The sequence below is a fragment of the Bos grunniens genome, chromosome 3 (genome assembly GCF_055505025.1).
Source record: "Bos grunniens cultivar Pamir isolate PY7600 chromosome 3, Bosgru_T2T1.0, whole genome shotgun sequence".
NCBI classification, from domain to species: Eukaryota; Metazoa; Chordata; class Mammalia; order Artiodactyla; family Bovidae; genus Bos; species Bos grunniens.
Genome location: NC_141167.1, coordinates 10,495,416 through 10,507,970, shown reverse-complemented (window position 1 = coordinate 10,507,970; position 12,555 = coordinate 10,495,416). Strand labels below are relative to the sequence as shown.

Here is a 12,555-nt window from a genome sequence, read left to right as displayed (position 1 = left end):
GGAGAAGGAAATGGCAACCCACTCCAGTATTCTTGCCTGGAACACTGCGTGGACAGAGGAGCCTGGTAGGCTATAGTCCATGGGGCTGCAAAGAGTCGGACACGACTGAGTGATTTTACTTTACTTTTTCTAGCTGATTAACAATGTTGTGATAGTTTCAGGGGGACAGCAAATGAACTCAGCCATACATGTACATGTATCCATTCTCTCCCACAGAGCTCTTTAGATCGTACAGGTGTAGCAGTTAATTGAAGTGGTAAGTCTAACAATGGGGGAGAGGCTAAAAGATGCTCTGAATTCATATCTTGATAATTTAGTTGTTTTGCTAATGGATATTTAGAAAATTGGAAAAATTTAAAATGTTGGACAAGCGTCCAGATAACAGATCAAAATGTCTTATTTGTATTTGGTTTCAAGAAGGCAAAAATCCCTTGAAGGGGACTTCAGCCTCCTGGAGTTACGCCCTTCTAACGCATGAATGGTGTGCTTTCTGCCCAGCCTAACTTAATTCCTCCTTTCATAGTCAAAGTCAATGCAGGTCTAGGCCCGTAGTGACTTCAGAGCATCACCCCAGCGATCCTTAGGGACTCAGTGGGGTGGAGAGTGTGTGAAATAGGCTCATACCAAGCAGCGATCCAGATTGCTGAAAGGTAGTCTCCATCACTGGAGACTGGCTGGAGGTCAGGAAGGGCTTCCTGGAGGAGGAAGAACCAATGCTAAGCTTGCTGGAGAGGGTGAGCTTAGTATTATTGCATGACATTAGGAGCCAGGTGCAATCATGTACTTTCTCTTATTTTTATTTCTTATACCTGTGAGGCAGGCAATATTATCTGCATTTTATAGTTGAGAAAACTGAGACTTGGAGAAATGAAATGATTAAAACCACATGGCTTTATGTGTCTTAGCTGCTGCTGCTAAATCGCTTCAGTCATGTCCGACTCTGTGTGACGCCATAGACAGCAGCCCACCAGGCTCCCCCGTCCCTGGGACTCTCAAGGCAAGAACACTGGAGTGGGTTGCCATTTCCTTCTCCAATGAATGAAAGTGAAGAGTGAAAGTGAAGTCGCTCAGTTGTGTCTGACTCTTAGCGACCCCATGGACTGCAGCCTACCAGGCTCCTGCATCCATGGGATTTTCCAGGCAAAAGTACTGGAGTGGGGTGCTATTGCCTTCTCCTATGTGTCTTAGAGGCCTTATTTAAACTGAGGACTCTCTAACATCAAAGTTTATCTTACTCTTTCTTCTGCATTCAGGCTCTGCCTTTTTGGGGTAGAGCTGTGTTTAAAGGACTGGTGGGGTTTGGAAGTGTTGGGGAAGAGGCACTCTAGGCTGGCAAAGGAGCAGGATGAGAACCTACCCAGTGAGTCTGGGGAACTATGACAGGGCTGGTCTGATTGGATCTCAGGGAATTCAGAGGGAACAAGGGGAACCAAAGTTAGAAGAGTGAGGACTGTAACTTATCAGGCTGAGCATTCAGACTTGCTGGGTAAGCAGTGAGTGAGTGAACCCTGGGGTCAAGGATACAGAGCTGGTGCTTTGAAGACCTACCTTGGTGGGAAGGGCCAAGTTGCTCCCCTACTGTAAAGGCTCTCAAGGAGAAGTGTGTGGCCACATGAGATGGACCCCACTCCCTCCTAAAAGCCCAGCCCCATACCTCCCTGGGTAGGGGAGACAACCAGCTTCCTTCAAGGGCCACTGAGTGTTCCCTCCATCTGGGTCAGCTTCCACATGGAAGGTCGTCTCTGCCAGCACTGGACTCATCAGCTGTACCTCCCACATCCCAGATGGCTCATCAGGCCCTGAGCACCCCCTTAATCCTCAGTGGTTCCCCTCCTCTTGCCTGTGCGCAATTTTCTGTCTAAATAAGAAGTCCTCTTCCCTTCACGGTAGACTTCTATTTTATCTGTCAAGATCCAGTTCAATTGTTCCGCCCCCCCGCGAAATCTTTGTGACTCAGAGGCAAGGTTCCATTCCTCCACTGGACCTTGACAGTCCCGTGCACCTCTCTACACGACCACTGTCTGTTCTGAGTTTTAGGTGCATGGGGAGGAGGTATGATGCAGGTCCTTAAGTTGCTCCTTCTGGTGGGCAGACAAGAAAGGGCCAAGGCAGCAGGGGTAAGTGGTCTAAACCAGCCTCCCCAAACACCAAGGACTGCAGGCCCACTTGAGCCAGACTCTGAAGGGCTTGGCTGGCAGGCAGACAGGTGAAGAGTGTTAATTGCTCAGTCACGTCCGACTCTTTGCAAAGCCCCTGTACTGTGGCCTGCCAGACTCCTCAGTCTACGGGATTCTCCAGGCAAGAATACTAGAATGCTCCTCTCGCCAGGCGTCCTCGTGTGAGTGACATCGTCTTTAAACCCTGCGTGGCAATCCCTGACGCACCGCCGTGATGCCCAGGGAAGACAGGGAAGAAAAAAAAAAAAAAAAGAATACTAGAATGGGTTGCCACTCCCTTCTCCAGGGGATCTTCCTGATCCAGGGACTGAACCCGGGTCTCTCACATTGCAGGCAGATTCTTTACCCTCTGAGCCACCAGGGAAGCCCAGGGCAGGTGAGGAGCAGTGTCCAGTAAGGAAGCACACTGCAGTGGGGAGCATGGCCCGGGCGCTGGATGGCCGGGGGGCAGGATGAGGATAGACACTGTTTAGCCCACTGATTAATGGACAGGTTGAAGGGGCTGGGACAGTGAGGATGGAAAGAAGAGGCTGGTGCTGAGGCATTTCAGAAGGCAGAGTGTTCAGGACTCAGAGCTGCTGAGAGCTGGTACATAGGAGTTTGAGGGTTTAAGGCACTGGCTGGTGTTGGGATTGCAGAAGCCAAAGGCAGAGGCAAGGAACCCTGGGCAAAGCAACTGTCCTCCAACCCCCCACACCAAGGTACATCATGACAGTATCAACACACACCTCGCTTGTGATCAAGTCCTGTTTATTTTAGAAGGATAAACAGTGGAAGTAGGAAGGAGTGATGAGAACAAGACCCCACTCCCCTTGACAGGGCCAGATGCAGCACAGGCTGTGTGTGTGTGAGTCTGTGTGTGTGTGTGTGTGTGTGTGTGTGTGATCAAGGCTGACCCAGCAGCCTCCACCAGCCTTTCCTGAGAGGACAGGGCGTGCAGACAACCTGGGTGGAGGTGAATCTGCCATGGGGGTGGGGGTGGGGTAAGTTGTCTCCGAATCCCTCTGAACCAGGTGAAAAAGACCAAAGGGCTCAAACACCCTTGGCTAAGAGCACCCCACGCTGGCTCTGTCTGTGCCTGGGACAAAGCCACATTCTGGAGGGCAAAGTGTGGTGCCCTCTGGTCATTAGGAAGGACGCAGGTGTCAAGAACAACATGCAAGGAGGCTCTCTGGCCAGCCAGCACCTGTTTCCCCCAGCCATCTCTGTGGAACCTTGCATTAAAAGGCAGCAGACTTCCCAGGCCCCGCTGCGGGGTGATGGAAGCCTCAGGCCCTTACACATACTGTTTCTTGGAAGCAGAGCTACTGGGGCGACTGGGGGATTTCCGGCCAGTCTGGGGGGGTGGGTCCAGGAAGAGGGGGGCTCTGGAAGAAGCCAGCCTCTCCTCTGTAGTCAGGTTGGCCCAGTTCTGCTCACTGGACGACAACCCGTTGTAGGTGGGGCACGGCGGGGATGAGGGCCCCTCACTGATGGGGAGGTAGAAGAAGACCTGGTCGGCGTAAGGCTCCGAGGAGGTGCCCGGGGCTGGGGGCGCATCCTGGCGCTGCCGGGCCCTCACCCCCCGGCTCAGGCAGCGGCACAGCAGGTACGCCAGCTCCAGCAGGTTGAGCACCAGGGAGATGAGTCCGACCACCAGCATGAAGATGATGAAGATAGTCTTCTCCGTGGGGCGAGAGACGAAGCAGTCCACGAGGTAGGGGCAGGGTGAGCGCTGGCACACAAACACGGGCTCCATGGTCCAGCCATAGAGACGCCACTGACCGTATAGGAAGCCCGCCTCCAGCACGCTCTTGCAGAGCACGCTGGCCACATAGGTGCCCATCAGTGCCCCGCGGATCCGCAGGTGACCGTCTTCCGCCACCGAGATCTTGGCCATCTGGCGCTCTATGGATGCCAGCGCCCGCTCCACGCGTGGGTCCTTGGCTGGCAGTGCCCGGAGCTCCCCCTCCTTCTGCCGCAGGCGCTCCTCGCGCCGAGACAGGTAGATGACATGGCCCAGGTAGACCAGGGTGGGCGTGCTGACGAAGAGGAACTGCAGCACCCAGTAGCGGATGTGGGAGATGGGGAAGGCCTGGTCATAGCAGACATTGGTGCAGCCCGGCTGGGCCGTGTTACACTCGAAATCCGACTGCTCGTCGCCCCATACCGACTCGCCGGCCAGGCCCAGGATGAGAATGCGGAAGATGAAAAGGACTGTCAGCCAGATCTTGCCCACCACAGTCGAGTGCTCTTGGACCTGGTCTAGCAGCTTCTCAAGGAAGCCCCAGTCGCCCATGGCTCCCGGGCCTCCGTCTGTAGGGAGGCATAAGACACGGTCAGCGTCCTTCTCAGCTGTCCTAGCAACAGGCCTGCGGGAGGTTGCCCACGCGTATTCCACCTACAGGGAAACTGAGCTCACAGAGGGGAAGGGACTGGCCTGGGGGCTCACACCCAGCAGGACTAAAAGCAGACCTTTGGCTGATGGCTGCTAAGCTCTGGCAAGGGTACAGCTAGGAGCCCTGTCTAGTCCCACCTGGGTCCCTCCTGACCCAGCCGAAGGAGCTCTGGATCCAGGTGAGCCTCCTGAGCCTAAGGGAACAGAGAATTTGAGGAACCCATCCAAGGTCACAGAGCTGCGCCATGCTCCTCCTCCCTCTGGCCCAGGACAGGCTGTCCCCAGACAGTGAGGGGGAGGTGGTGGTGATAACTCCAGCTTCCAGGGGGCTAAAAGCCTCAGGTCCCCTCTCCCCTCCCCAGCAGCTCTCGCCCAGCTGGCCTCACTCTAACCTCTGAGTTCCTGGTGAAGGCATGCTAGACACTCAAGGCAGCATCCTGCATTAGCTCCACCTGTCAGCAATAGCGAGCACCTGCCGCTTAAGTACCCACTCTTGATCTCCGGTCCCATTTCTCCATTCCCTCCCCCTGCCAAAGCTGTTGCTGCCAGATTCTAGGCTCTTGAAAGGAACTGTCATAGCAGGCTGGAGGCACAGGCCACAGAGTTCCCAGAACTTCAGGGGGAGAGTTGGCGGGGAGGAAGGTGGGGGAAAGGGGATGGGGAGGTGCTTCTTCGTGGGAGCAAAGCGGTTTACAGCCGGGCTCTGGAGCCAGACCTGGGTTCAAATCCTGCCTCTCCTACTAACGGAGACCTCGACCTCGGAGAAGTGACAGCCCCTTAGTACCTCAGTCTCCTCTCCTGGAAAATGTTAACGTTCCTACCTCCGAGGGTTATGAGGGTCCAGCGAGAGACTGCAGGAACCCGGCTTAGCCTCTGAGGCCAGCTCAGGTAGGCTGGGTGAGCCAGGCCCGCTGTGGGTGCCCCCCGCAGCAACCCTCCGCCCCTGGCAGGTGGCCCCCTGTCCCTTGCCCGCTGGTCCGCTGGCAGGTGGCGCGCCAGCACGCCCCCCAGCCCAACTCACCGCCGGCCTGCGGGCGGCCCAGGTGGCGGAGGGGACGCAAGTCGGCCGGAGCGGCGCCCGCGGGAGCCCTGCTGGACGGCGCCGGGCGGCGGGGGCGCCTTAAATAGCGCGCGGGGCGGGGTGGGGGCAGGAAGCGGCGGGCGGGCGGCGGGCGCTGTTCCGAGCGGGAGGTGGGGGGCGGGACGGGAGGCGCCGGCTCCCTGAAGCCACTTTCAAGGAAAGGGCCCGGGAAGTGGCACTGGGAGTCGGGGGCGAGGAGCGTGGGGGAGAGACTGCTTCTTTGGCTGTGCAACAGAGAGGTTCTCCGGAGGGATGATGTTTTCCAGGGTGGCTGCATGCGAAAGGATTACAGCCAGAACTTTCTGACCTCAGGCAGCTGTCCTGGGAGGCTCTGAGAGATGGGCAGGTGGGGGTGAGGGTGTGGGGCCTCCTGGAAGGGCAGCTCCTTGACCGTGGGGGCCTCTTGCTTTTGTTGGGAAGGGAGAAGACCCCTCATTTGTGGGGTGGCCACTGTGTGCCCAGAGCCATACCAGGACTTGATAATGAAGCCTCCTTAGGGCATGGGAGAGAGGGGGTTATAATCTGCCTTCCCTAGTGTCTGTGGTGAAGCTGGGGGTCTCTAGTCAGCCCCTGTTCTTGCCGAAATCTTAAACATCCCCATTCTTGGGAAGGCTGCACCATCAGAGGGTAGCAATGCCCGTGGTCCACTAGAGAGAGGACGGGGGTGGTGGGGGGACCTCTCCTGACCTTTAGCTTGGATCCCATCCTCATGCCTCTAAATGTGGGGTGGGGGGAGGCATCCAGAAGAAGTAAGGGGGGGGCAGGGCCTGCCCGTTGTTCATTCAGGCATTATCTTTTCTGTGAACTTCTGTGGGCTGCAGGCGTTGTCTGTGGAGCTGGGGAGTTGAGCATAAAACCAGCCAGATGTGGTCCCTGGCCTGTGACTCTCACTGGCTAGAGGAGACAGGCGGGAACTGTGCCCATCGGCCCTTGGTGAAGAGTAAAGATGCAAAGTTCTCCTGACTTGGGGGGCTCAGTTAGGAATGTTTCCTGGAGAAGACAGCATTAGCCAGGGGGATGGGAATAATCAGGAGTCTATAATAGGAATAGAAAAGAGTTTTATTTGAGCCAAACTGAGTATTCTTGCCCAGGAGACAGCCTCTCAGATAAACTCGGTGCAACTGCTCTGGAGAAGCATGATTTTTCAGCACAGTTTATATCTTGTTGGAACAAAGAACGTCAAACAAGTGAGGGATATTTCAAAGTTGCGAAAAAATAAAACCAAAACCCACGAAATCACAGATCAGCAGTACACAGCGAGTCAGTACGGCCTTGGCACCTGGGAAGAAAATCTTATCATTGAAGGAGGAGCAGCATCGGTGTTCCAGAAAGGGAGGCGTGATGTAACCTTTATTTTTAACATGAACATTCTTTACTTCTGGCCAATGCACCCTTTTCTTTCATAATTAAAGCACTGTGCGATGTGTGTTTGATAGGGCCACAAACAGGATGTTTTAGTTAACATAAAATTCGAATTAACTCTTGCATAAGCTGTGACTTCCCCATACTTAGATATGTGCAACTCTCATCAGCCAGGTGGAGGGTGGGGAGAATATTCTAGGCAAAATAACTGCAGGAACAAATGCTGCCAGGTCCTGAGGCTGTACCTGCCTTGGTGGGAGAGGCCGTAGGGCCTAGAAGTTGAGGCTGCTGTTGACCCCTGGGCCCTTAGGTAAGTTGCTCACACCCTGCTGCCTCAGCGTATTCCTCTGTAGATTGGGGACATAATAGATCCTACCCGTAGGGCTGATGGGAGATCCAATCAAAGCTCACAGCATAATACGAGTACACCGAAAGGTTTCCAATGGCTGGTGGCTAAAAGCGTTGTAACGAAACATTTCTGTGACTGAAAGGGTTGGTGGGTGGGTCTTGGTGGAGCAGAAAGCGCTGAGAGGGAGGCAGCTCAGGTGGAATACTGGTGAAGGATGGCACAGCTCAGGAAACGGGATGTGGAAGGTGGTGTCTGAGGCTTGGTGGCAGAAAGGTCCTGCGTTTCTCCACAACAGGATTCAGCCTGTGGACTCCCGGTGTCCCATGACGGGTCCCCAAGGGTCCTGCCTTTGGAGGACCTCTGGGGCACCAAGTGCGGTGGGCTCAGCTCCGACCTCAGAACTTTCAGGATCGGGCTGAGCTGACTTCCAGTTCCAGGCCTGTCCCTGAGGACCATGCTGAGCTGAGCCTCCTGGACTTCCAGAGCTGACAACTGCGCCCACTAAGTTCTGACCTCTGAGGGCATGAGAACCGAGGTCCCTGGAGGCGGGTTCTCACCACGCCCCCACTGCAGCCTCTGCTCCCAGAGTTCCTCTCCTGTGGCTGGCTCTCCCAGAGCCAGATCTGATTTGATCCCATCTACTGGGAAGGAGGGAGGAGCTGCCTTCACCCTTCCCCAGGGGCTCTGGAGGTCAGAGTTTGAATGACCCCGCCCCTTCTGGGAAGGGATGAGCTGGGGTCAGCCAAGACAATCCCACACCTGGCCCTTCCACCTGGGAAACATCCTTAGATCTCCACACTCCCCACTGTTCCCACTGCCCTGACCCTGTGTAGGCCACCATCTCAGTGGCCTCCCAACTGGTCTCCTGGCTTCCCGCCCAGCCTCCACCCTTCCCCAGAAATCAGACCACACACCGCCCTGCTTAAAATCCTCCTTTGCCTCCTGGCCTCAGCTACCTCTGCAGCCTCCTCTCTCTTCTTTCTCTCAACCATCCAACCATACTTGACTCTCGCCTTTGTCTGTGCTGTTTCCTCTTACCTCATGTGCTCAGCTACTCGGGACTTTGCTCTATGTCCCTTCTCCTAGAAGGTCCCCTTGCTGGCCTCCTCTGGATTAGGCGTGCCCTCGGCGGCTCACCTACCGCCCCTGGGCACACTGTTGAGTTGTGTTAAGTTCATTCACATTATTGTGCAATGGATCTCTAGAGCATTTTCAACTTGCAAAACGGAATCTCTAGAGAGATGGAACACTCCCATTTCCCCGACTCACCCAGGGTGCATCGCTTACTTCTGTTTGTTGTTACTCCTACCCTGGTGGGCCCCTTGAGGGCCGGTGACTGAGTCCTGTTTACATGCCCAGCACCTAGCAGGGAACCAGGCTCATATATAAATTTGTGAATCCAATAAATTATTTACTGAGGACTAAACACTAGAGCTCAACCAGGGAACCGCAATAACACAAATCCCTGTCTTGTGGGCTTTACATTTTAGCTGGAGGGAGACAGACAAATACAGAACCTGTTAGAGGGTGATAGAGGGTGATACCTGGTAGGTGGAGAGTAAAGCAGGAAAGGAGGATCAGGGCCTGGTGGTGGGGGTGGGGGAGGGCTTTGATTTTGAACAGGAGAGGTGCGAAATTCTTAAAAAGCAGCTGGCCTTTGTTGTGGACCCTGAAGGAAAAGAGGGAGCCCAGTGGCTCTCTAGGAGAAAGCACATTCCAGGCAGAGGGAAAGAGAGAGCAAAGGTCCTGAGTCAGGAAGTTGCCTGGTGTTTCCTGCTTGAGGGAACAGCAAGAAGGTCAACACGACATTGAGGTCAGCAAGGAGAAGAGATGGGTTCTCAAAGGGAACAGGTGGGACCAATCCTGTAGGTCTCTGCAGGCCTTTAGAGGTTTGGGGCAGGGGAGTGACACAGCCTGACTTAGGTTTTAGGGGATCGCTCTGACCACCTTCCGGGACTAGACTGTGGGAGTGGGTGGTGGATGCAGACGGCCTCCCTCAACAGAGGACTCACTGCCCAGCTGGGGAGCGTGGCCAGCTGACAGTCCCCAGCTGTTGGCACTTACAGGCCTGCTTCAGCGGTGCAGGTGGCCAGGCCCTGCTGGAGTGGCCCCGGGCAACGGCTGAGCCAAGTGTGGTCAAGGGTTGGGCCATTTCCATGCAACATGGGACTCCTCTCACCGACCGCATTTGTCTGATGGACACAGAGCTCCCACAGACGAGTCTTATTGTTCGGTTCTGTTCCTCCCCTTTCCGCTGACGCCCTTTTGCTCTCCTAACTCTTCTGCAGCATCTACAGAGTCGGGGGGCAGGAAGCAGGGAGACTGTTGCAATGATCGCTGAGCGATGATGGGGGTGTCTCAGCCCAGGCTGCTGTAACAACACACAGACTGGGTGTTTAAACAACAGAGATTTACTTCTCGTGGTTCTGAGGCTGGAAGTCCAAGATCAGGGTGCCAGCCTGGTGGGGTTCCTGCTGAAGGCCCTTTTCCTGGTTTATGCTGCACTGTCTCCTTAGTGTGTCCTCACGTGGCAGTGAGAGAGAGACCACCCCCCTCGTGTCTCTTCTCATCAGAGCATAGATCCACCCTCATGGCCCATCACTTCCCAAAGGCCCCACCTGTTAATACCATGGCACTGGAAGTTAGCATTTTAACAAATGAGTTGTGGGAGGACACAAACATTCCGTCCATATCAAGGGGCTTGGATCAGGGTGATGAATACAAAATAACCTGTTGGCCTTGGGCTGCAGGTTGGCTGTCACACCATGCAGCTGATGTAAACTTGAAGTGTGTATATGAAATCTACATCATCAGCATAAGCACTGTTGAAGGAAGCCTGCAGTGAATCTAGCTGGTGGGGGAAGAGGACACAGAGGTGTGTACCCTCAGAAGAAATAGAGGAAAACAACAGAATGGGAAAGACTAGAGATCTCTTCAAGAAAATTAGAGATACCAAGGGAATATTTCATGCAAAGATGGGCACAATAAAGGACAGAAATGGTATGGACCTAACAGAAGCAGAAGATATTAAGAAGAGGTGGCAAGATTACACAGAAGAACTATACAAAAAAGCCTTCATGACCCAGATAACAACAATGGTGTGATCACTCACCTAGAGCCAGACATCCTGGAATGCAAAGTCAAGAGGGCCTTAGGAAGCATCACTACGAACAAAGCTAGTGGAGGTGATGGAATTCCAGTTGAGCTATTTCAAATCCTAAAAGATGATGCTGTGAAAGTGCTGCACTCAATATGCCAGCAAATCTGGAAAACTCAGCAGTGGCCACAGGACTGGAAAGGTCAGTTTTCATTCCAATCCCAAAGAAAGACAATGCCAAAGAATGCTCAAACTACTGCACAATTGCACTCATCTCACATGCTAGCAAAGTAATGCTCAAAATTCTCCAAGCCAGGCTTCAACAGTACATGAACTGTGAACTTTCAGATGTTCAAGCTGGATTTAGAAAAGGCAGAGGAACCAGAGATTAAATTGCCAACATCTGTTGGATCATCAAAAAAGCAAGAGAATACCAGAAAAACATATACTTCTGCTTTATTGACTATGCCAAAGCCTTTGACTGTGTGGATCACAACAAACTGGAAAATTCTTCAAGAGATGGGAATACCAGACCACCTGACTTGCCTCCTGAGAAATCTGTATGCAGGTCAGGAAGCAACAATTAGAATTGGACATGGAACAACAGACTAGTTCCAAATTGGGAAAAGAGTACATCAAGGCTGTATATTGTCACCCTGCTTATTTAACTTATATGCAGAGTACATCATGAGAAATGCTGTGGTGGATGAAGCATAGGCTGGAATCAAGGTTGCCGGGAGAAATATCAATAACTCAGATATGCAGATGACACCACCCTTATGGCAGAAAGTGAAGAACTAAAGAGCCTTTTGATGAAAGTGAAAGAGGAGAGAGTGAAAAATTTGGCTTAAAGCTCAACATTCAGAAAACTAAGACCATGGCATCTGGTCCCATCACTCCATGGCAAATAGATAGGGAAACAGTGGAGACAGTGGCAGACTTTATTTTTCTGGGCTCCAAAATCACTGCAGATGGTGACAGCAGCCATGAAATTAAAAGACGCTTACACCTTGGAAGGAAAGTTATGACCAACCTAGACAGCATATTAAAAAGCAGAGATATTACTTTGCCAACAAAGGTCCATCTTGTCAAAGCTATGGATTTTCCAGTAGTCATGTATGGATATGAGAGTTGGATCATAAAGAAAGCTGAGCGCCAAAGAATTGATGCTTTTGAGCTGTGGTGTTGGAGAAGACTCTTGAGAGTCCCTTGGACTCTAAGGAGATCCAATCAATCCATCCTTAAGGAAATCAATCCTGAATATTCATTGGAAGGACTGATGCTGAAGCTGAAACTGCAATACTTTGGCCACCTGATGGGAAGAACTGACTCATTGGAAAAGACCCTGATGCTGGAGAAGATTGAAGGTGGGAGGAGAAGGGGATGACAGAGGATGAGATGGCTGGATGGCATCACCGACTCAATGGACATCAGTTTGAGTAAGCTCTGGGAGTTGGTGATGGACAGGGCGGCCTGGGGTGTTGCAGTTCATGGGGTCTCAGAGTCGGACACGATGGAGCGACTGAACTGAACCCTCAGAAGAGAAGGCCAGGAGACTTGAGAGTCACTTTGTGATGGTGGTGTGTGTGCTGGGGACTCTGGATAGTGAATAGTAACTCAACACGCGTTGGATGGAAAGTGTGAATGGCACTGCTGGGGTCAGCTCTCAGGCCCAAGGTGGGATGCTTAGGGCTGGAATATTCCCTCATTTGTGGTCCTGGCCCACAGCCTGGAGAAGTGGGGCCAGGACTGGAGGCCCAGTCCGTGCTGGGATAACTGGTGGTATTCTTTGGTTGCTCTGACCTCCAAGCCACTCTTAACCAGGCCCTGGAAGGTGCTGGAATGCAAGGCAGTAAATAGGTGGAGATCACCCCTCCCTGGGACCTTTGCAACCATCCACTCCAAGCTGGGATTGACACAGGAGATGGCCTGGGTGGTGAGCAGACTTTCCTAAGCATGGGTGTGCTTGGATATCTACTGGATATGTTAGAACTGAACTAATGTGTTACTGACATTGTCTCCTTTTATCTCTACAACAATCCTAGGAGTGGATACTATTCTGAGACCGGGCTGAATATGTTCCTTTTGCCCCTCGGATCTGCTCTGTGCCCT

The 12,555-nt window shown here is 53.1% G+C and overlaps 1 protein-coding gene across 2 annotated transcripts; it reads right to left on the bottom strand.

Moving 5' to 3' along the window:
- Positions 1-2,910: 2,910 nt before the first annotated feature.
- GJA4 (gap junction protein alpha 4) lies at positions 2,911-5,652 on the bottom strand. 2 transcript variants are annotated; one of them, XM_086378190.1, is made up of 2 exons: positions 5,376-5,652; positions 2,911-4,472 (listed from the first exon to the last, which is right to left on the bottom strand). In XM_086378190.1, exon 2 carries the CDS (start codon positions 4,453-4,455, stop codon positions 3,454-3,456), a length of 1,002 nt encoding a protein of 333 aa, XP_086234316.1. In that variant the 5' UTR covers positions 4,456-4,472; positions 5,376-5,652; the 3' UTR covers positions 2,911-3,453. The 2 variants fall into 2 exon arrangements, with proteins under 2 accessions (XP_086234316.1, XP_086234305.1); XM_086378179.1 differs by having other exon boundaries at positions 5,576-5,652.
- Positions 5,653-12,555: the final 6,903 nt, after the last annotated feature.